The sequence below is a fragment of the Triticum urartu genome, chromosome 3 (assembly GCF_003073215.2).
Source record: "Triticum urartu cultivar G1812 chromosome 3, Tu2.1, whole genome shotgun sequence".
In the NCBI taxonomy this organism is placed as follows: domain Eukaryota; kingdom Viridiplantae; phylum Streptophyta; class Magnoliopsida; order Poales; family Poaceae; genus Triticum; species Triticum urartu.
Window position 1 is genome coordinate 125401732 of NC_053024.1, and position 24467 is coordinate 125426198.

At 45.1% G+C, this 24467-nt stretch overlaps 1 protein-coding gene across 1 annotated transcript; it reads left to right on the forward strand.

Moving 5' to 3' along the window:
• The first annotated feature begins 4057 nt into the window (after positions 1–4057).
• Positions 4058–6534, forward strand: LOC125543254 (GDSL esterase/lipase At5g45910-like). The gene is made up of 5 exons (XM_048706546.1): positions 4058–4668; positions 4741–4956; positions 5073–5221; positions 5304–5577; positions 6213–6534. The coding sequence occupies exons 1-5, from the start codon at positions 4407–4409 to the stop codon at positions 6422–6424; spliced, it is 1113 nt and encodes a 370-aa protein (XP_048562503.1). The 5' UTR covers positions 4058–4406; the 3' UTR covers positions 6425–6534.
• Positions 6535–24467: the final 17933 nt, after the last annotated feature.

Below are 24467 nucleotides of genomic sequence, written 5' to 3' on the forward strand. Positions count from 1 at the left end.
CCAGTTACGTTGTGACGTTTGGCAGCACACAAAGTGTTCCTCAGGTAATCGGGAGTCGCATAATCTCATAGTCATAGGAACATGTATAAGTCATGAAGAAAGCAATAGCAGTAAACTTTAATGATCAAGTGCTAAGCTAACGGAATGGGTCAAGTCAATCACATCATTCTCCTAATGATGTGATCCCGTTAATCAAATGACAACTCATGTCTATGGCTAGGAAACTCAACCATCTTTGATCAACGAGCTAGTCAAGTAGAGGCATACTAGTGACACAATGTTTGTCTATGTATTCACACATGTATTATGTTTCCGGTTAATACAATTCTGGCATGAATAATAAACATTTATCATGATATGAGGAAATAAATAATAACTTTATTATTGCCTCTAGGGCATATTTCTTTCACTTGGTCCATGACAGCGCGGTAGAGGTCAGGGTGGACGTTGACCCACTTGCTCTCCCTAATTAATGACGGTTGCCACCTGCTTGATGACCTCAGTCATGTTGTTGAAGACGCTCAGATTTTCATCCATGAAGCCGCACCTCTTCCTCTTCCTGTCAGGCACATGATCGTGATCACCACCCTTATTAGGACCATCAAGTACGATGGCCTCTAACTCCTGAGTGTATGGATAGTCAGGCATGGGCTAAACGAGCGGCTCACCAGAGCCCATGGCATGCTTGTCGGTCGCCAGCCCAAAGGAGAAGATGTGCTGCATCGGGGTATAGTTATGGATAGGCGTGTTGAGGAACTCTACATCCTTCGGGTGGTCCTAAGAAAGAAACATAGAGAGGTTCCTTGTGATAGGACAATGGTTGATGGGCTTAAATAAGGGGTGCGTGAGCTAAGCACGGTGTGCCTTGGTAGTGCTCTTCCTCGAAAACGATCGAGCAGGTGGTCTGATCACATGAGGCGCCCCTAAGGTCTCTGAGCTTGGACACTTGGATCCATCTAGCTCTCCACTTCCCAAGGTGGTTGTAGACCTGGGTGGTGGTGATCTCCTGGCCATAGAACTCGAACACCTGCTTGGCAACAGAGTTCAAGTGTACCTCCTAAAAGACCTTGTCAGTCCTAACCCCACTGGCTATGATCTCACACATCTTGTTAAGCACGAATGGGGACAGGAACAACTACCATTTCATGGAGTTCCCCTACCATCCTTCTTTGCCTTCACAACTGCCTTTTGTGCAGCAAGAGCAACAATATTTGGCACAACCAGCACAAATGATGTAGGCATAGAAGAAGGAGCCATAGCCGAAACCACAAACACATTTGAATAAGGAGGCATCTGGTCCTTGGGAGGCTGGGAGTCCTCGACATAGGATGCTGAGAACTGGCTCTTGGATGGGACGATGGCCTGACTTAACTCTTGTGTGCTCATGTCCTACAATCGTAGCACACACATGGGCAATAAGCATAGCACACACTACCAAACCATCAAGTTCAACACAACACCATATGAGTACCACACATCAACTAGCATGCTACCAGTCATGGAGTTCAACACACTACCACACATCAACATGCATGCTTCCAATCCATGGAGTTCTAACACACTAGCACATAACAACAAGCATACTAGTCCATCACAACTAGCTACCAATCCTTGCCGACATGAAACAACCCCTAGCATGCTACAAATCCATCACCACTAGCTACTAGAACATCACATTTTCAGAGACCGGCAGTGTACAATGCTACAATATGGTCACTGATCTAACCTACCACATGCTCATGGATCTAGCTAGAACGAGTACATAGATGGGGGCGATCGAACTAACAACCATCGATGTAGCTCGAAGGAGGTGCGGAACGGGTCGGAGAAGTAGAGGACACGAGTCACCTCCGCCGTGTACCGTCAGCCGGAGAAGAAGTGCTGCTACCTGCACATGGGTGTCAATCCACGTGGGAGGGAAAGATCGAAAGAGGGGAGGGACGATGGCAGGAGTTTGAGCGATGAGGTGAAGCTGGCTATATAGGGCGACGAGAGGTGACCCCAATTCCTCCCTCCGCTTTTTCGGAGATGCGCGTGAGTTTGACCCATCTTCGTGGTCACATGAACTCGGCGCCATCTTCCCTTCCCCTGCATCACCCGAGCCTGGCTGGCTGGAAACTGCCGTTCCTAGCGGGTCTGATAAGGAGGTGCTTTAAAGCCCATGTGATGCAAATACATGCAACCAAACCGTCAAATTTCTCCCCTCATGGTCCTGGTTGGGCTCAATGCGCTCAACCAAACACGTCCACAAATTATTTGATAAGAAAAAAAAACAGAGTCTCGTCAAAAAACCCAGCGTAGAGTAACACAGTACAACGACCACAAAGATGAGATCAGTGCATGGCGATCGACCTGGCCTTTTTCTGCCGAACTGCGATCGTAAAAGGAGTGCTCCCTTCCGCTCTATGCCTCATGCTTTTTTTAGACATAGTGCAGACGCAGGCGCTCATAGATACACGCACATACTCACCTCTATGAACACACACGCACCTCCTATGAGCGCCTCCGAAAGACTGAGCCGGCATATCATTTTGAGATTGACGAAATCACTATATACGTCTCTTAGTCAACGGTAGACGCCTCGTAGTCAACGAAAATGTCTCCTCCCACTAAACTTGCATTGATGATAATCCTAAAATAAATTCAAAATAATGCGAGTCCCAGAACTTAAACCCTCACAGGCTAAAATACCCATGTCCTCTTAAACATGCATCAACAAGTCGGTTCGCTCCAAGCCTCCGTGGCAGTGCATCAGCAAAAAAAAAAGGCCAGGGCCTACTAGCGTGGGAAAAAGGGACGGAGACTTTTATGCCAGTAAAGCTGCATATTCGGCTGATGTTTGATGCCATATCGCTTGGCTGGCACATATAAGAGCGCGTTTGTTTATAGTATCTCTCTTGGTAACCTTACACGTCAGGTTGGCAGTAGGCCTGATTGATTATATTAACACGTACGCCTTGTCTGATGCTTAGATCTTGCACATTCGTCCAAACATTTCCTGGCCGGTTTAGGACATCGGTAACAGCAGCGACAGAAGCCAAAAGTGAACCACTCACTGGCACTTGGATTAGTTGCACAAGCACAGTGGAAAAATCTACTACTTGCATTTCCTACTAGTACTTGCATTTCTCAGTTCACTGAACTCATTGGAAATGCCTTGGACAGAGTTCATTCACTTGCCCAGCAGCCCGAATGATATCGCATCATGATTTAGCGCTAAGACTGGTCGTAATGGGAGTATCATAACTATCATACATGTAAATTAAGCAATTTTAATGATGTGGCATAGTATTAAATGAAGAAAAAGATGGTTCAGTATCATATCATGATACCGTATTATAATAAATGCAATACTACTATGTGTCATGCATGGCAATAAATAAAATCATCTATGATACTAGTACATGATACTATGCATTATGAAGGTAGTATCACACACTAATATCATATGTATGATACTAACTTACGATACTACCTATTACAAGCAGCCTAAGATCACATGTGATGCTCCAGTCCCTATCAAGGTTTCCTCATGTCTATCAGATTGCAATTATGAGCTCTAAATGCACACCAGTAAGCCATCAATGAATGTAATGACGACTCCAGATTCCGGAAAAAGATCCGTGAATGGGAAAGACCAACTTGTGAATAGCACCAGTATCTTTCTGCTGAAACTCGCCAATGCCACTATTAGGAGTAGTACTATTCAGAGGGAACAGAGTGCCAATGGGCTGCCTACACGTACGGTTGAGTTCATCCCATGGTAACAGCTCCTACAGAGTCACGACACGACTACACGTCTGCATGAACTACAAGTGACCCTGCTGTGCATGCACGCCATGCCAATCTCGAGGCGTGGTCACCGGCGGAACAGGGACAGGGCGCCTCGAGCGAAGATCCCCGTACTCCCAAGCACATCGTGAGCGCCACCGCCTCGTCCTCGTCCGAATAATTGAGCCTTGGGAGTGTCAGCCAGGGGCCGAGCTCACACGTGATCCGTCAATTATCTATCCATTCACTCAGTCAGTCAGTAGGGGACGAACCGGGCCGCGCGATCCCGGCGGCAGCCCGCAGAGTTACCGCGCACTTCACCTTCACCTTCACCATGGATTCCGGGCTCGCTTTGGCCTCGCCCTCGGCGCGCATTAACTCGCCCAACCACAATCTCAAGCACGGCAGAGGTGAATGAGCCTTTAAGGAGCCACCATTACTGGACCTGCCCCGTTGCGGCAACGGACGGCAGCGCCTCGTGCCGGTGTCTCTCGTCTCGACCCTCGCCTAGTCGCCCGGCTGTCTGTATAGGCTTGAGGAGTGAGTGGACGTCCGTGGGTCGAGCTAGCCAGCTAGTGAGTGAGTGTGTGTGTGCGCGCCACTGCTTTGCGGCGCTGCGGCTCTCGCGCGGTTCCATGGCGGTCTCCCGGCTCTCCGTGCTCGTCGCCGCGCTGGCCTGCTGCTGCCTCGCGCGGCTCGCCCAATGCGGCGGCGGGGGCGGCGGGCAGAACTACACCTCCATGTTCAGCTTCGGCGACTCCCTGACCGACACCGGCAACCTGCTCGTGTCCAGCCCGCTCTCCTTCAACATCGTCGGCCGCTTCCCCTACGGCATGACCTACTTCCACCGCCCCACCGGCCGCTGCTCCGACGGCCGCCTCGTCGTCGACTTCCTCGGTGCGTGCCCTGCCACCCATTGCCGACATTTTGACATTTCTGCCAATCTTATCCGGTTTCTTTTGGCCGCAGCGCAAGCGTTCGGGCTGCCGCTGCTGCAGCCGTACCTGTCGCGCGGGGAGGACGTCCGGCAGGGCGTCAACTTCGCCGTGGGCGGCGCCACGGCCATGGATCCGCCCTTCTTCGAGGGGATCGGGGCGTCGGACAAGCTCTGGACCAACCTGTCGCTCAGCGTCCAGCTCGACTGGTTCGACAAGCTCAAGCCTTCACTCTGCGGCTCACCCAAAAGTTCGTCGTCGCCGCCGCCATTTCTTTACCAATTAGCAGTCGGATTTTGGGGTCAATCTCCACAACCAGTTGCTCATTGCAAGATTCCTCCGCTTGTCTTTTTAAAATCGGAGCAGGTTGCAAGAAGTATTTCAGCCGGTCGCTCTTCCTCGTGGGGGAGATCGGGGGGAACGACTACAACTACGCCTTCTTCAAGGGCAAGACCCTGGACGACGCCAAGTCCTACGTCCCCACCGTCTCCTCCGCCATCATCGACGCAACCGAGGTGAGCAGAGCCGCATCCTCTTCTCTTCCATTGTTTCACCAGCGCAGCTCTAACTCTGCTGGCTGTGTGTGCATTGGCGCAGAGGCTGATCAAGGCAGGCGCGATGCACCTGGTGGTGCCGGGGAACCTGCCGATGGGGTGCTCGTCGGCGTACCTGACGCTGCACCCCGGCAGGAGCAGGAGCGACTACGACGCCGTCGGGTGCCTGAGGACGTACAACGACTTCGCGCAGCGCCACAACGCCATGGTCCAGCAGAAGCTGCAGGTGCTCCGGCTCAAGTACCCCAAGGCCCGGATCATGTACGCCGACTACTACGGCGCGGCCATGTCCTTCGCCAAGAACCCCAAGCAGTTCGGTGAGTTTATAAACTTAGCTTTGCAACCGCTGCCATTTTTTCCGTTCATAGGAGCGAGCACACGCCGATCGATCGACCGGCGGCGATATCTAGTCTAGGACTAGGATAGCATCCGAGCTGAACGGACAGGGATGCGTTGGAGTTTTCTACTGTACGTGATGAATGAAGCACCATGATGCGAATCATTCAAGAATGACAGCTACACTTAGAGGTAACCATGTCCGAGCGATGGCCCGCCACGGTCACGGTGTGCCATCATCAGTATGGGGCACGTACACCGGCACAGTATTGATGCCGGCTGAAATAGGGGCCAGGAAGATGCTGCAAAAGATTGAAAAGATTTTTGGGGATTTGAATGTTCCTATTGGCTGGCCTTTGGGGAAAGGCGAGCCGTGTTGGAGCATAAAAGGACTTGTTGCTCCTAGACTGAAAAGACATGGTCCAGTTAAGTACATAATAAGCACATTTTTCTGTTTTATTGGCATGCACTAAGCATCACCAAGTATATAAGTTCCATCAAGAGTATGTTGATGAGGTGGCTTATGGGTTGGCACTGGCAGGTGAAGTGTCACCTTGCTAATTAGTGGTGGCGTTGCTGAATGCTACTAACTTGTGAGGTTGTGTGGGGGTTGCAGGGTTCAAGCAGGGGCCGCTGAAGACGTGCTGCGGCGGCGGGGGGCCGTACAACTTCAACCCCAAGGCGAGCTGCGGCGTGCGGGGGTCCAGCGTGTGCGCCGACCCGTCGGCGTACGCCAACTGGGACGGCGTCCACCTGACGGAGGCCGCCTACCACGCCATCGCCGACAGCATCCTCCACGGCCCCTACACCAGCCCCAGGCTGCTCTGACCCTCAGCCTCCTTGCTTCTAGCGTGTGTGCTTGCTTGTTAAGCTCCGGTAGTTTTCGTGACTGATCTGTGTAATGGCTATGCTATGGGTGACCAACTGGACAGAAGCTAGATCGAGGTGCAAGTGTTGATTCGCCTGTTACTCCCTCCATTCCGTCCCAAAAATAAGTGACTTAACTTTAGTACAAAATAAAGTTGAGTCATTTATTTTGGGACGGAGGAAGGGAGTACTATATAATGACTGTGCGTTTCAATCTGCTCCGGAAACCTGTGATCACGATGACACAATGCGTGCAACACATGAGAGACCCAATGCCGGCCGGCATGGAAAAGCTCACTCCTCGCACGGCTAGGAGCTAGTGGAGTGCGCAAACAAAACTGCTAGACTTGTGGAGGGCTTTTTAACGGACTAAGGGCATCTCCAACCGTTTGCCCCTTAAAGGACCGAAATAGCGCCGTCTGGGAGCTAACTGACGCTATCTTCGTCGTGGGAATAGCGTCGGCTGGGGGCTAACCGACGCTATCTTCGTCGTGGGATGGTCGGGTTTTCAACCGCCGCCCAAGTTGACCCCCAGACGCCATTTTTCAAATTTAAATTGGGCCCAAATGTGAACAAAATAACTTGATTTTGAACGAAATTTAGGCTGTTTCATTCATATTTGTACAAATTTAAAGACATACATAAGAAAATCTAAAAAAACTACGTTGCCACCCTGAGCCTACTTCATGCCGAGGAGCTGGTGGAAGGCGGTGTAGTCCCAAAATAACTTGATTTTGGACGAAATTTAGGCGGTTTCATTCATATTTGTACAAATTTAAAGACATACATAAGAAAACCTAAAAAAACTAAACCGCCGCCCCGAGCCTACTTCATGCCGAGGAGCTGGTAGAAGGCGGTGTAGTCCCAAAATAACTTGATATTGGACGAAATTTAGGCGGTTTCATTCATATTTGTACAAATTTAAAGACACACATAAGAAACCCTAAAAAAACTACGCCGCCGGCCCGAGCCTACTTCATGCCGAGGAGCTGGTAGAAGGCGGTGTAGTCCATGCCGTCGTCGCTGTCGTTGTCGTCATCGCCGTCGTCCTGCACGTCGCCGTCCTTGCTGCACCCCTACCCTGGATCGCCGTTGTGGACGAGGTTGGTCAGCGTCGACGCCTCCTCGTCGTTGTCGTCGAGGACGATGACACCACCCTCGTCGCGGCGGCGGCGCCATGCGGCGATCTCCTTCAGAGCACGGCACTGGCGCTCCATATGGGCCGGACTGATGGGCCGAAAGGATAAAGCAGAAGACTGTACCCCGTATCCGGGTAGGACTCCTATATGCGTGGATGGCAAGTTTTGTGTCCGGATCTATTGTTTCCTTCCTCTACAAACCGACTCTGTACAACCCTAGGTCTCTCCGGTGTATATATAAACCGGAGGGTTTAGTATGTAGAGGCTATCAGAATATTAATAGGCTAGACAGTTAGGGTTTAACCGTTACGATCTCGAGGTAGATCAAGTCTTGTGACCCCTGTACTCATTGAATACAATCAAGCAAGACCTAGGGTTTTACCTCCTTTAAGAGGGCCCGAACCTGGGTAAACATTGTCCCCATCGTCCCTTGTTACCATTGATCCTCACACACACAGTTCGGGACCCCCCACCCGAGATCTGTCGGTTTTGACACTGATATTGGTGCTTTCATTGAGAGTTTCGTTGTGTTGTCAATGGAAGAATCGATGGCTTGCCTCGTCATCGACGACGACGCTGTTTTTGGGGAGACCTTTCTTCCTGGCCAACTCTTTGTGTTTGGCGGCGTCACGCTACGTGCCAACTTGACCGGCCGCCTTGAGCAGGTCGACAGCTATGCCCCTAGTCACCATACCAGGTTTGGAAGCCTGAGCTACATCACTGACATTCGAGGAGATCTGATCTTCGAGGGACTCACGGCCTCGGCCGCCACTCCACACCCATACGAAGAAGGCCCTTCGGATCCGTCATCAAATCCCGTTCAGTGGTCGACTCTCACGCCTGCCCTGTCCTTAGATCCGGGGCAGACCACCCTGTCCGAAGACGGGAAGGTGAACCGCGCCGGACTCTCTCCCGTCAAGGAGCTTTCAGCCGAAGACCCAGATGCAATCATGCCGTCGGCGGACCCGGACTCAAACGGGGTTCTCCCCGTCATCGGGAAGCTGGATTTGTTCTGGACGTCAACTCCAATCTCTCGTGACCTGCATCTAACGGGCTCGGTCAAGTGGTTATTACCAAACCTAGCTCTGTAGATCCTCATGCGTCTGTCCAGCTTTCGCTCTTAAACGAAATGCTGGACCTAATGCGATCTCTCGCCATCGTGGAAGTATCGCCTCCGAAATACGCCCAGCTTGAGCTGGGGGCTGAGGGTAGGGAATTTTACGTCCCACCCACCACCCACTTAATAGCCACTGTCGAAGACTTAACCGACATGCTAGACTACACCTCAGAAGACATCGATGGCTTGGATGACAATGTCGAGGCCGAACCAGGCCAAAACCCGCCCGTCACTGGGCGTTGGACGACCACTTCTACTTACGACGTATACATGGTGGACACACCTGAGAAGAAGGATGACGATGGCACTCAAAACCCAGATGAGGATAAGCCTGTCGATGAACCACCAAAGCGCCATATCAGCGGCACCAGTCACAATCGCGTCACGCAAGCGAAAGCAATACAGACACCGGAGATAATAACACTCCAGACAACGCCGAAGATCCCGATCACCCCGTTGAGCCCGCGTTTGAGCAGGATGAAAGGGAAGAAGGTCCATACAGCCCCAAACACGCCGATCACGAGGATTCGAAAGACAATAACTACTTACCTACCTCTGAAGAGGATGTCAGCCTCGCCAACAAAGATTTCATCGTCCCAGAAGAACCCCTCGAACAAGAACGCTTCAAGAAATAGTTCATCGCCACCACACGAAGCCTGAAAAAGAAACAGCAGCAGCTTCAAGCCGGGCAGGAGACACTCAACGACAGATGGACCAAGGTCCTGGCTGCCGAAGAATACGGCCTCGAGCGCCTAACAAAGAGTTACCAAAAACGCAGGCTACTGCCACAATTTGACGATGAGGCCCTTGAGCCAATACCGTCAAAATACAGTTAGGCTGACCAGCAGGACCGACCGCCACATGGACGGGACAAAGCGGCTAATTATGCCGAACACTAGCCCGCGCCACCTTGTCGTAGAGGCAAGGAGACAACAGCTCCGGGCTACACATATGACTTATGTCAGAACCTGGACAATAGAGCCGGCCAGACAAGACCAATCTACGGATCAAGAGGACGTGCTCCAACATGGGATGATGGCCATCAGGCCTGGCATGACAGAGATAACCAAATTCGGGGTCAGCCCCGAACATAGATATCATCCGAACTCTGTCGCGATGTCACCCAATACAGAGACGCCGCACACCCTATGTGCTTTACCGATGAGGTAATGCAGCACCAGTTTCCGGAATGGTTTAAACCCATAAACATCGAGCCATATGATGGAATGATGGACCCCTGATAACCCACAAGTATAGGGGGTCGCAACAGTTTTCGAGGGTAGAGTATTCAACCCAAATTTATAGATTCGACACAAGGGGGCCAAAGAATATTTGAAGGTATTAGCAGCTGAGTTGTCAATTCAAACACACCTGGAGATTAAATATCTGTAGCAAAGTGATCAGTAGCACAATAATATGATAGTTTTGATAGTAGTAGCACTAGCAATGGTAACAGTAACAGTGATAGTAGTAGTTTTGTAGCAAGTGTAACAGTGATGATAGTAGTAGTAACTTCACAAGAACAATATAGGATAAATTCGTAGGCATTGGATTGGTGACTTGTTGGATGATATTCATCATGAGACATCTATAACCTAGGGCGATACAACACTAGCTCCAGTTCATCAATTTAATGTAGGCATGTATTCCGTAAATATTCATACGTGCTTATGCAAAGAACTTGCATGCCATCTTTTGTCCCACCCTCCCGTGGCAGCGGGGTCCATATTGGAAACTAAGGGATACTAAGGCCTCCTTTTAATAGAGAACCGAAACAAAGCATTAACACATAGTGAATACATGAACTCCTCAAACTACGGTCATCACCGGGAGTGGTCCCGATTATTGTCACTCCGGGGTTGCCGGATCATAACACGTAGTAGGTGACTATAACTTGCAACATCGGATCTAGAACATGGATATTATGGTGATAACATAAACGGTTCAGGTCTGAAATCATGGCACCCGGGCCCAAAGTGACAAGCATTAAGCATGGCAAAGTCATAGCAACATTAATCTTAGAACATAGTGGATACTAGGGATCAAGCCCTAACAAAACTAACTCGATTACATGATGAATCTCATCCAACTCCTCACCGACCAGCGAGCCTATGAAGGAATTACTCACTCCCGGTGGGGAGCATCATGGAATTGGTGATGGAGATGGGTTGGTGATGACGAAGAACGAAGATCCCCCTCTCTAGAGCCCCAAACAGACTTCAGATCTGGCTTCCCTATGAAGAACAGGAGGTGACGGCGGCTCCATCTCGTGGATCATGATAATTCTTTCTCCTTGATTTTTTTTGGAAAATAGGATTTTATAGCATCGGTTTTAGGGTCTGCGGGGCCACCAGGTGGGGACAACCCACCTGGGCGTGCCTGGTGAGGGGGACGCGCCCTGGTGGGTTGTGCCCATCCAGGTGCCCCCCTTCGATAGGTCTTGGTTCCAGAAATTCTTATATATTACATAAAAATTCCTCACAAAGTTTTGTTTCATTCCGAGAACTTTTATTTCTGCACAAAAACAACACCATGGCAGTTCTGCTGTAAACAATGTCAGTCCGGGGTTAGTTTCATTCAAATCATGCAAATTAGAGTCCAAAACAAGAGGAAAAGCGTTAGGAAATGTAGATACGTTGGAGACGTATCAACTCCCCCAAGATTAAACCTTTGCTTGTCCTCAAGCAATTCAGTTGATAAACTGAAAGTGAAAAATAAAAACTTTTACGAACTCTTTTGCTCTTGTTTGCATAAATAAGCTTAAACAACACCTAGGTTTTCAGCCAACATTATAACTAACCATGTTGGCAATAACTCTTAAAGATTATATTAACTTATATCAATGACATAATCAGCTAGCGAGCAATAATAAGACATCTCAAACAGCAACACGTTCTCAAAACAACCATGATATAATATGACAATAGTGGTATCTCACTAGCCCTTTCTGAGACCGCAAAACAAAATGCAGAGCACCTCCAAAGTCCAAGCAGCGACTAAACATTGCGATTCATGGTAGAAAAGATCCAGTCATGATGAACCCAACATTAGCTACACACAATGCATAAGTCATGACAGTTGTGCTCTCAGGTTCTAGCGCTTGTTTTAGAAGATGATGACACAACACAAAAGTAAATAGGTAGTCCCTTCGCAGAGGGAAGCAGTGATTTGCAGAGGTGCAAGAGCTCATGTTTTTAAAAACAGAGATAAATGATATTTTGAGACATGCACCCTTCTCATTTACTTCATGACCATCATTTATCAATATCTCCCATGCTAAACAAGCTAGTGGCGGTTCCCAAGCGATAAAAAGTAAAGGTTTTGACTCCATCGGAGTTTTTATTTGATTATTTGAGCGATTAACTCTTTTTGTGTTTGCAGTTTGGGACTGGGCATCCCTATTACCGTCCTTTTCTCGTGCCATGGAGAGTGAATAAACACTCGACCTAAGAATAACCCACTTAGCATGGAAGATACCGACCACCTCCTGTCGTTCCATGGACGATCCAGGCACACAAAAAGGATATAATTTTTAGAATATTTTAGAGGTGGCACATGCAAATTTACTTAGGATGGCAGGGTAATACCGCATATATGTAGGTATGGTGGACTCATCTGGAATAACTTTGGGTTCAAGGTTTTTGATGTACAAGCAGAATTCCCACTTAGTACAGGCGAAGGCTAGCAATTAGATTGAGAAGCGGCCAGCTAGAGAGCAACAACGATCATGATCATGCATTATGGATAAATAACATTGGACACTAGCATGAGTAGGATATGATCACCATGAACATAAATATCATAGAGGCTATGTTGGTTTTGATTCAACTACATGCATGAACATGTGCCAAGTCAAGCCACTCAAACATTCAGAGGAGGATATCATATCATCATACTACATCACAATCATTTTAACGCAATGTTGATATCCAAGATAAATCATTATTCACTCCTAGCTACTTATGCATGGCATGAGAAACTATAATCTCTAATTGTCATTGCAAACATGTTTAATCATAATGGGCTGAATCATGGATACTAGGTTAAACATATTTACACAAATAGAACAAGTTGAGTTCATACCAGTTTCTCTCTGCCACTGCCAGTTCATCGAATATCGTCATTATTGCCTTTCACTTGCACGACCGAACGATATGAAAATAATAATAGTGCAAGAGTGCCGTGGACTAAGCTGGAATCTGCAAAACATTTTATTCAACAGGAGAAGACAAGGTAAAATGGGCTCTTTATTAGTTCAACAGTTATTCATAAGAGAGCCACTCAATGTTTTCATCGTGGTCTTCTCCTTGGTACAACTCGACTAAAAGGAAAAGAAATTCAGAGAAACACACTGAAATATTTTTGGAGTTTTGGGTTTTCTTGAACAAGCAAATAAAAAGGGAAAAGCAAAAACGAGAAAAACTATTTACACGGGAAAACTCCCAACAAGCAAAATAAGAACATGAAAATCTTTTTGGGTTTTCTTTTTAATATTACAACTAAGCATGCATAGAAAGTAAATTAACTACAAATATTTTTTTGTTTTTCTAAAGTTTTTCAAACACATAAGAAGAAATCAAGAAAAATAAATTTAAGCACGAATGATACAATGAAAAGTGTGAACACCGATAGATGGAATAAGTGAACATGAATGTAATGTCAGTGAGAAACATGTACTCCCCCAAGCTTAGGCTTTTGGTCTAACTTGGTAGTCGATCAGTAGTCTGGATAGTAGTTGGCGTGGTAGCTCACGGAGGCTCTCGGTGCGGATGCCTCGGCCTGCCGCGCTGCCTCCACTGCTGCGTTGTGAGCTCGGGCCTCGCCCTCAAGAACAACATATCTTCCTTTGTTGTGATAATCAAAAAGAGTAGGCGCAGGAAAATATGTGTGCACAACAGATTTTTGGTTAAACAATAGATTATAAGTGAAGTTGTCAACCTTTCCCTTGAGAATCTTATGTTATTTTAAAGTGTCAAAATCTAAATACTGCGTGGGTAGGATAGGATCAAAGGGCAAAGGTGCAACACCCAGCCCTTGTGCTAAACACGTGGCATATATTCCACCATAGAAATAGCCACTATGAGCGTTGTGCTAAAGTCTGCATGCAACAATCGCTCCAAGGTTATAATTCCTTTCACTAATGAGAGCGGTGTGTATGAGGCTCAAGTCTGGAGCATAAAGTGTACTGCAGTCTTGCTTGCCTACTATACATTTCCCGTTAAATAATGCAAAGTACAGAATTGCGAGAAAATGAATTCTCTTTATTCTACCTTGTGTCACTCCCCTCGTCTCACCGTAACAAAGGTTAGACAAGAATGTTTGATACTCAGCCCTTGGCGGTTCGTCAAGAGAACCCCGGAATGGAAGTTTGTAGTGGTAAGCAAAATTTTCTAGTGAGATGGTAAATGGATTATCATAAAGCATAAACGACACCCTAGACTCACGGGGAAGGAATTTCAATCCTTTCACAAATGATTTAGTGAGAAGGTGGCGTTATTCACACTTATCTGAAATGTAGGGACCGAGGCCGGAATTGTGAACATATTGCTCAAATTCTTCTTTAGTACCCACACGCATCATATACTCATCGCAAGGCCATAAGCATGTTTTGGTGGCGGCATCTCGAGTGGAACTTTCACTTGGTTCAACATATGACCGGCGAGCGGAGCTGTCACTAGAAGATGCCCTCGAGGATCGCCTCCTCGAAGAACTCCTTCCAAATAGGTTCTTCATGTCCACGTACAATTTTCACGCAACAATCCCCCGAAACAGTTTCGAAAACAGAGTTTCGAGCAAAGAGATCGAAACCCACGGGTTTGAGAGCAAGAACATGGGAGGGAGAGCAATGGAGATTTTTTTCTGGAGGTAGGTGATGATGTGGTATGAAGAGATAGGTGAGGGGGCCCATGTGGGGACCACAACCCACCAAGGCGCACCTGGGGGTCCTGGCGCGCCCAGGTGAGTTATGCCCACGTGGTGCACCTTCCTCTGGTATTATTTACACCAAAATTCAGAAATATTCGGAAAAAATCGTATTAAATTTTCAGGGCATTCTGAGAACTTTTATTTTTGGGTCATTTTTTCATTGCACGGAATTTCAGAAAACAGACAAAACATGGCATTTTATTTTATTTAACTAATAAAAATAGAGAATAAAAAGTAGGGACAAAAGGTAGTGCTTACTAAATCAATCAACTTCATACCGTTCAAAAATGATCCATTAATAAGGTTGATAAAGTCTTATTAACAACCACTTTCGAATAGCATGAAACCGAAGAACTTTCGTAAATCACTAAGTTACCTCAATGGGGATATGAATGTCCCCAACAATAAGCATTTCATATTTCTATTTAACAGTAGGTAGAGGTATTTGAAAACTTCCAATAGTGATTGTCGGAGATTCCTGAATAACATTAATACCATTCACTTGGAATTGTTTCTTCGGAAAGTGCACCATATGCTCATTATCATTGGTATGAAAAGTGACCTTGCTTTTATTGCAATCAATAACAGCCCCTACAGTATTCAAGAAGGGTATACCAAGGATAATCGACACGTTGTCGTCCTCGGGCATCTCAAGTATAACAAAGTCAGTCAAAATAGTAACATTAGCAACAACAACTGGCACATCCTCACAAATACCGATAGGTATGTCAGTTGATTTGTCAGCCATTTGCAAAGATATTTCAGTAGGTGTGAGTTTATTCAAATCAACTCTTTTATATAAATAGAAAGGCATAACACTAACACTAGCTCCTAAATCACACAAAGCAGTTTTCACATAATTCTTTTTGATAGAGCAAGGTATAGTTGGTATTCCCGGATCTCCAAGTTTTTTAGGCACTCTATCTTTAAAAGTATAATTAGCAAGCATAATGGATATTTCAGCTTCTGGTATTTTTCTCTTGTTTGTGATGATGTCTTTCATATACTTTGCATAATGAGGCATTTTCAAGATATCAGTCAAGCGAGTACGCAAAAGACTGGCCTCAATATTTCAGCAAAGCGTTCAAATTCTTCATCATCATTCTTTGTAGTTGACTTGGGTGGAAAAGGCATAGGTTTTTGAACCCACGGTTCTCTTTCTTTACCGTGTTTTCTAGCAGTGAAGTCTCTTTTATCACACCTTTTATTCTTAGGTTGTGGGTTATCAAGATCAACAGGTGGTTCTATCTCAACATCATTGTCTGTCTCTTTATTATTTGTTTGAGAGTCTTCATGAACATCAGCATTATCTTTTTCATTATCACTAGGTGAGTGTTCATTACCATACTGAGTTTCAGCATCTGAGATAGAAGTTTCATTATCATTATCAGGAGGTTTTTCTAGTTCAGGTTCACTAGAAGTATGCAAAGTCCTATCATTTTTCTTCTTCCTTTTCTTTTTAGAAGGACTAGGTGCACTAGTGTTAGCTCTTTGTGAATCTTGTTCAATTCTTTTTGGGTGTCCCTCAGGATAAATTGGTTCCTGAGTCATTTTACCTCCTCTAGTTGCAACTCTAACAGCAAAGTCATGCATATTATTATTCATTTCATCAAGCAATTCTCTTTGAGATTTAGCAACTTGTTCTTGTTGGGGATCGTTGCAAAAATTAATTTTTTTTACGCATCACCAAGATCAATCTATGTAGTTTACTAGCAATGAGAGGGGAGTTCATATTCATACCTTTGAAGATCGCGATGCGGAAGCGTTGCAAGAACACGGTCGGTGGAGTCGTACACGAAGCGATTCAGATCGCGGCCGATTCCGATCTAAGCACCGAACAACGGTGCCTCCGCGTTCAACACACGTGCAGCCCGGTGACATCTCCCACGCCTTAATCCAGCAAGGAGAGAGGGAGAGGTTGGGGAAGACTCCGTCCAGCAGCAGCACGACAGCGTGGTGGTGGTGGAGGAGCGTGGCACTCCAGCAGGGCTTCCCCAAGCACTGCGAGAGACAAGGAGGGAGAGGGGTAGGGCTGCGCCAGGAGAAGGGGTGCGGTTGCCCTCCCACCCCCCACTATTTATAGGGGGAAGGGGAGAGGGGGCCGGCCCCCTAGATCCATCTAGAGGGGGGCGGCCCCTGGGGCGGCGGCCTGATACGTCTCCAACGTATCTATAATTTTTGATTGCTCCATGCTATATTATCTACTGTTTTGGGCAATATTGGGCTTTATTTTCCACTTTTATATTAATTTTGGGACTAACCTATTAACCAGAGGCCCAGCCCAGATTTGCTGTTTTATGCCTATTTCAGTGTTTCGAGGAAAAGTAATATCAAACGGAGTCAAAACGGAACGAAATCAACTGGAGAAGTTATTTTTGGAAGGAAACCTACCGGATAGACTTGGACCCTACGTCAGAAGATGAAGGAGGTGCTCACGAGGGTAGGGGGCACGCCCACCCCCTGGGGCGCACCCCCCTGCCTCGTGCCCCCCCCCTTCGGTCCACCGACGTACCCCTTGTACCCATATATACCTACGTATCGTAAAACTTCCAGAACGGAGATTAGATCTGGAGTTCCGCCGCCGCAAGCCTCTGTAGCCACCAAAAGTCAATCGGAACCCTGTTCTGGCACCCTGCCGGAGGGGGGGGGGAACCCTCACCGGTGGCCATCTTCATCATCCCGACGCTCTCCATGACGAGGAGGGAGTAGTTCTCCCTCGGGGCTGAGGGTATGTACTAGTAGCTATGTGTTTGATCTCTCTCTCTCTCTCTCTCGTGTTCTTGAGATGATACTATCTTGATGTATCGCGAGCTTTGCTATTATATTTGGATCCTATGATGTTTCTCCCCCCCTCTACTCTCTTGTAATGAATTGAGTTTCCCCTTTGGAGTTATCTTATCGGATTGAGTCTTTAAAGATTTGAGAACACTTGATGTATGTCTTGCCGTGGATATCTATGGTGATAATGGGATATCACGTGATTCACTTGATGTATGTTTTGGTGATCAACTTGCGGGTTCCACCCATGAACCTAAGCATAGGGGTTGGCACACGTTTTTGTCGTGATTCTCCGGTAGAAACTTTGGGGCACTCTTTGAGGTTCCATGTGTTGGTTGAATAGATGAATCTGAGATTGTGTGATGCATATCGTATAATCATACCCACGGATACTTGAGGTGACATTGGAGTATCTAGGTGACATTAGGGTTTTGGTTGATTTGTGTCTTAAGGTGTTATTCTAGTATGAACTCTAGGGCTGTTTGTGATACTTATAGGAATAGCCCAACGGATTGATTGGAAAGAATAACTTTGAGGTGGTTTTGTACCCTACCATAATCTCTTCGTTCGTTCTCTGCTATTAGTGACTTTGGAGCGACTCTTTGTTGCATGTTGAGGGATAGTTATGTGATCCAATTATGTTATTATTGTTGAGGGAACTTGCACTAGCGAAAGTATGAACCCTAGGCCTTATTTCCGATCATTGCAATACCATTTACGCTCACTTTTACCATTAGTTACCTTGCTGTTTTTATATTTTCAGATTACAAAAATTATTATCTACTATCCATATTGCACTTGTATCACCATCTCTTCGCCGAACTAGTGCACCTATGCAATTTACCATTGTATTGGGTGTGTTGGGGACACAAGAGACTCTTTGTTATTTGGTTGCAGGGTTGCTTGAGAGTGACCATCTTCATCCTACGCCTCCTACGGATTGATAAACCTTAGGTCATCCACTTGAGGGAAATTTGCTACTGTCCTACAAACCTCTGCACTTGGAGGCCCAACAACGTCTACAAGAAGAAGGTTGTGTAGTATACATCAAGCTCTTTTCTGGCACCGTTGCCGGGGAGGTTAGCGCTTGAAGGTATATCTTTAGATCTTACAATCGAGTCTTTTAGTTTCTTGTTTTATCACTAGTTTAGTTTATAAAAGAAAACTACAAAAAATGGAATTGAGTTTGTCTCATACGCTTCACCTTTTTAATATCTTTCGTGAGTATGATGGAAAGGATAATTGTGGTCAAGTGCTAGAAGAAGAAATCTATAAAATGTTTGGCACTAAATATTTGAATGATGAGCATGATTGCAATGTTGTTAGTATGAATTCCTTGAATATCTATGATGCTAATGATATGCAAAGCCACAAGCTTGGGGAAGCTATGTTTGACGGAGATGATATTTTTTGTCCCCCAAGTTTTGATGAGCAAATTTATTATGATGAAAGCATGCCTCCTATCTATGATGATTATTGTGATGACACATATGCTTTAAAGAATAATAATAACAATGAACCTTGTCATCTTGATCTTAATTTTCAATCACATGATAGTTATTTTGTTGAGTTTGCTCCCACTATTATTCATGAGAAGAATCTTGCTTATGTGGAGATAAGTAAATTTTCTATGCTTGTAGATCATGAAAAGAATGATTTAAGTGCTGGTTATATTGTTGAATTCATTCATGATGCTACTTAAAATTATTATGAGGGAGGAGCATATGCTTGTAGGAGTTGCAATAATATCAAGTTTCCTCTCTATGTGCTTAAAGTTTTGAAATTATGCTTGTTTTACCTTCCTATGCAAGTTGATTCTTGTTCCCACAAGTTGTTTGCTCACAAAATCCCTATGCATAGGAAGAGGGTTAGACTTAAATGTGCTTGTCATATGCTTCATGATGCTCTTGTTATGTTTCAATTCTTATCTTTTATGTGAGCATCATTGAAATCATCATGCCTAGCTAGGGGCGTTAAACGATAGCGCTTGTTGGGAGGCAACCCAATTTTATTTTTGTTACTTGCTTTTTGCTCCTGTTTAGTAATAAATAATTCATATAGCCTCTGTTTAGATGTGGTTTTATGCTTTTTATTAGTGTTTGTGCCAAGTAGAAACTTTGGGAAGACTTGGGAGAAGTCTTGTTGATCATGCTGTAAAAAACAGAAACTTTAGCGCTCACGAGAATTGCTGACATTTATATTTGGAGAGTGCTATTTAGTTAATTCTTTTTTCAGATGATTAATAGATAAATTCCTCAGGTCCATCAATTTATTTGAGACTTTTATGAGTTCCAGAAGTATATGTTTGATCCAGATTACTACAGACTGTTCTGTTTTTGACAGATTCTGTTTTTCGTGTGTTGTTTGCTTATTTTGATGAACCTATGGCTATTAAAATAGTTTATAAACCATGGAGAAGTTGGAATACATTAGGTTTGACACCAATTTAAATAAATAATGAGTTCATTACAGTACCTTGAAGTAGTGTTTTATTTTCTTTCGCTAACGGAGCTTACGAGTTTTCTGTTAAGTTTTGTGTTGTGAAGTTTTCAAGTTTTGGGTAAGGATTCGATGGACTATGGAATAATGAGTGGCAAGAGACTAATCTTGGGGATGCACAAGGCACCCCAAGGTAATATTCAAGGACAACCAAGAGCTAAGCTTGGGGATGCCCTGGAAGTCATCCCCTCTTTGGTCTTCGTTCATCGGTAACTTTACTTGGAGCTATATTTTTATTCGCCACATGATATGTGTTTTGCTTGCAGCGTCAATTTATTTTGTTAGGATTTGCTTGATTTTATTTAGAACAATGTTTTGCATCTTTTATTTCAATAAAAGTGTCATTGATAGCCTTTACTATGCCTATGTTACAAGTATACATGTTGCTGTTTGAAAACAGAAAGTTTACCGCTGTTGCAATAATTCCCTAGAAAAGTCAGAATGTGATAAAATGTTGAAACCTTTTGCATATTAATCTCTGATAAATTTACTACAGTGGGAATTTTCTTTCATAATTTTTGGAGCTAGGGAAGTATGGATGTTGCAGCATTCTTTACAGACTATCCTGTTTAGGCAGATTGCTGTTATGTTTGCATTGTTTGCATATGTTTACTTCTTTAATGATTCTATTTGAAAATAGGACTATTAAATATGCATAGTAATTTAGTATGCAATGTTTAATAATAATTTTAGTGATTTGCTACAGTAGAGTATGATAAGGTTTTGGCAATGGTTTATACTAACTTATCTCACGAGTCCTTGTTGAGTTTTGTGTGGATGAAGCTTTTGAGATTTAGGGAGACCGTGGTATGAGAGGAATTAAGGAGACACAAAAGCTCAAGCTTGGGGATGCCCAAGGCACCCCAAGATAATATTTCAATAAGTCTCAAGCGTCTAAGCTTGGGGATGCCCCGGTTGGCATCCCACCTTTCTTCTTCAACAACTATCGGTTAGTATCAGTTGATCCTAAGTTTTTGCTTCTTCACATGATGTTTGCTATTATTAGATGTCATTTTATTTTGCTTTGCTTGCTGTTTGAATAGAATACCAAGATCTGAAATTATTAAATGTTAGAGAGTCTTCATATAGTTGCATAATTATTCAACTACTCATTGATCTTCACTTATATCTTTCGGAGTAGTTTGTTGTTTGCTCTAGTGCTTCACTTATATCTTTTAGAGCATGGTGGTAGTTTTATTTTTGAAGAAATAGATGAACTCTCTTGCTTCACTTAGATTATTTTGAGAGTCTTAAATAGCATGGTAATTTGCTTAAAATCCTAATATGCTAGGTATACAAGATTAATAATAAAACTTTCTTATGAGTGTGTTGAATACTATGAGAAGTTTGAAGCATGATAATTGTTTTGAGATATGGAGGTGATAATATTAGAGTCATGCTAGTTTAGTAGTTGTGAATTTAAAGAATACTTGTGTTAAAGTTTGTGATTCTCGTAGCATGCACATATGGTGAACCGCTATGTGATGAAGTCGGGGCATGATTTAATTATTGATTGCCTTCCTTATGAGTGGCGGTCGGGGACGAGCGATGGTTTTTTCTTACCAATCTATCCCCCTAGGAGCATGCGCGTAATACTTTGTTTCGATAACTAATAGATTTTTGCAATAAGTATGTGAGTTCTTTATGACTAATGTTGAGTACATGGATTATACGCACTTTCCTTCTTTCCACCATTGCTAGCCTCTCTAATACCCTGCACTTTTCGCTGTCCAGTGTTATTCTAGTACGAACTCTAGGGCTGTTTGTGACACTTATAGGAATAGCCCAACGGATTGATTGGAAAGAATAACTTTGAGGTGGTTTCATACCCTACCATAATCTCTTCGTTCGTTCTCCGCTATTAGTGACTTTGGAGTGACTCTTTGTTGCATGTTGAGGGATAGTTATGTGATCCAATTATGTTATTATTGTTGAGGGAACTTGCACTAGCGAAAGTATGAACCCTAGGCCTTATTTCCTATCATTGCAATACCGTTTACGCTCACTTTTACCATTAGTTACCTTGCCGTTTTTATATTTTTAGATTACAAAAACTATTATCTACTATCCATATTGCACTTGTATCACCATCTCTTCGCCGAACTAGTGCACCTATACAATTTACCATTGTATTGGGTGTGTTGGGGACACAAGAGACTCTTTGTTATTTGGTTGCAGGGTTGCTTGAGAGAGACCATCTTCATCCTACGCCTCCTACGGATTGATAAACCTCAGGTCATCCACTTGAGGGAAATTTGCTACTGTCCTACAAACCTCTGCACTTGGAGGCCCAACAACGTCTACAAGAAGAAGGTTGTGTAGTAGACATCACGGCCCCTCGGGGGGGGGGGGGGGCGGCGGCCCCGTTAGGGTTTCCAACTAGGGGGGGGGGCAGCAGCCCCCTAGGGTTTCCAACCCTAGGCGCCTTGGGCCCTTGGGGGGGGGGGTGCACCAGCCCACTAAGGGGCTGGTTCCCACCCAACTACAGCCCATTAGGTCCTTCGGGGCAGGTGGACCCTCCCGGTGGACCCACGGAACCCCTTCGGTGGTCCCGGTACAATACCAATAAACCCTGAAACCTTTCCGGTGACTGAAACTGGACTTCCCATATATAAATCTTTACCTCCGGACTATTCCGGAATTCCTCGTGACGTCCGGGATCTCATCCGGGACTCCTAACAACATTCGGTAACCACGTACATATATTCACTATCTCGCTAGCATCATCGAACCTTAAGTGTGTAGACCATACGGGTTCGGGGGGCATGCAGACATGACTGAGACATCTCTTCGGCCAATAGCCAATAGCGGGATCTGGATACCCATGTTGGCTCCCACATGCTCCATGATGATCTCGTCGGATAAACCACGATGTCAAGGATTCAATCAATCCCTTATACGATTCCCTTTGTCTACTGGTATATCACTTGCCCGAGATTTGATCGTCGGTATACCAATACCTTGTTCAATCTCATTACGGCAAGTCTCTTTACTTGTTCTGTAACACATCATCCCGTGATCAACTCCTTGATCACACTGAGCTCATTATGATGATGTGCTATCGAGTGGGCCCAGAGATACCTCTCCGTCATACGGAGTGACAAATCCCAGTCTCGATTCGTGCCAACCCAACAGATACTTTCGGGGATACCCGCAGTGTACCTTTATAGCCACCCAGTTATGTTGTGACGTTTGGCACACCCAAAGTACTCCTACGGTATCCGGGAGTTGCACAATCTCATGGTCTAAGGAAAAAGATACTTGACATTAGAAAAGCTTTAGCAGACGAACTACACGGTCTTGTGCTATGCTTAGGATTGGGTCTTGTCCATCACATCATTCTCCTAATGATGTGATCCCGTTATCAATGACATCCAATGTCCATGGTTAGGAAACCGTAACCATCTATTGATCAACGAGCTAGTCAACTAGAGGCTCACTAGGGACATGTTGTGGTCTATGTATTCACACATGTATTACGATTTCCGGATAACACAATTATAGCATGAACAATAGACAATTATCATGAACAAGGAAATATAATAATAACCATTTTATTATTGCCTCTAGGGCATATTTCCAACAGTCTCCCACTTGCACTAGAGTCAATAACCTAGTTACATTGTGATGAATCGAACACCCATAGAGTTCTGGTGTTGATCATGTTTTGCATGTGGAAGAGGTTTAGTCAATGGATCTGCGACATTCAGGTCCGTATGCACTTTACAAATCTCTATGTCTCCATATTGAACATTTTCAGGAATGAAGTTGAAGCGACGCTTGATATGCCTGGTATTCTTGTGAAACCTGGGCTCCTTGGCAAGGGCAATAGCTCCAGTGTTGTCACAGAAGACAGTCATCAGGCCCGACGCATTGGGAATAACTCCTAGGTCGGTAATGAACTCCTTCATCCAGATTGCTTCATGTGCTGCCTCCGAGGCTGCCATGTACTCCGCTTCACATGTAGATCCCGCCACGATGCTTTGCTTGCAACTGCACCACCTGACTGCCCCACCATTCAAAATATACACGTATCCGGTTTGTGACTTGGAGTCATCCAGATCTGTGTCGAAACTTGCATCGACGTAACCCTTTACGACGAGCTCGTTGTCACCTCCATAAACGAGAAACATATCCTTAGTCCTTTTCAGGTACTTCAGGATATTCTTAACCGCTGTCCAGTGTTCCATGCCGGGATTACTTTGGTACCTTCCTACCAAAATTACGGCAAGGTTTACATCAGGTCTGGTACACAGCATGGCATACATAATAGACCCTATGGCCGAGGCATAGGGGATGACACTCATCTTTTCTCTATCTTCTGCCGTGGTCGGGCATTGAGTCGTGCTCAATCTCACACCTTGCAATACAGGCAAGAACCCCTTCTTGGACTGATCCATATTGAACTTCTTCAATATCTTGTCAAGGTACGTGCTTTGTGAAAGACCAATGAGGCGTCTCAATCTATCTCTATAGATCATGATGCCTAATATGTAAGCAACTTCTCCAAGGTCCTTCATTGAAAAACACTTATTCAAGTAGACCT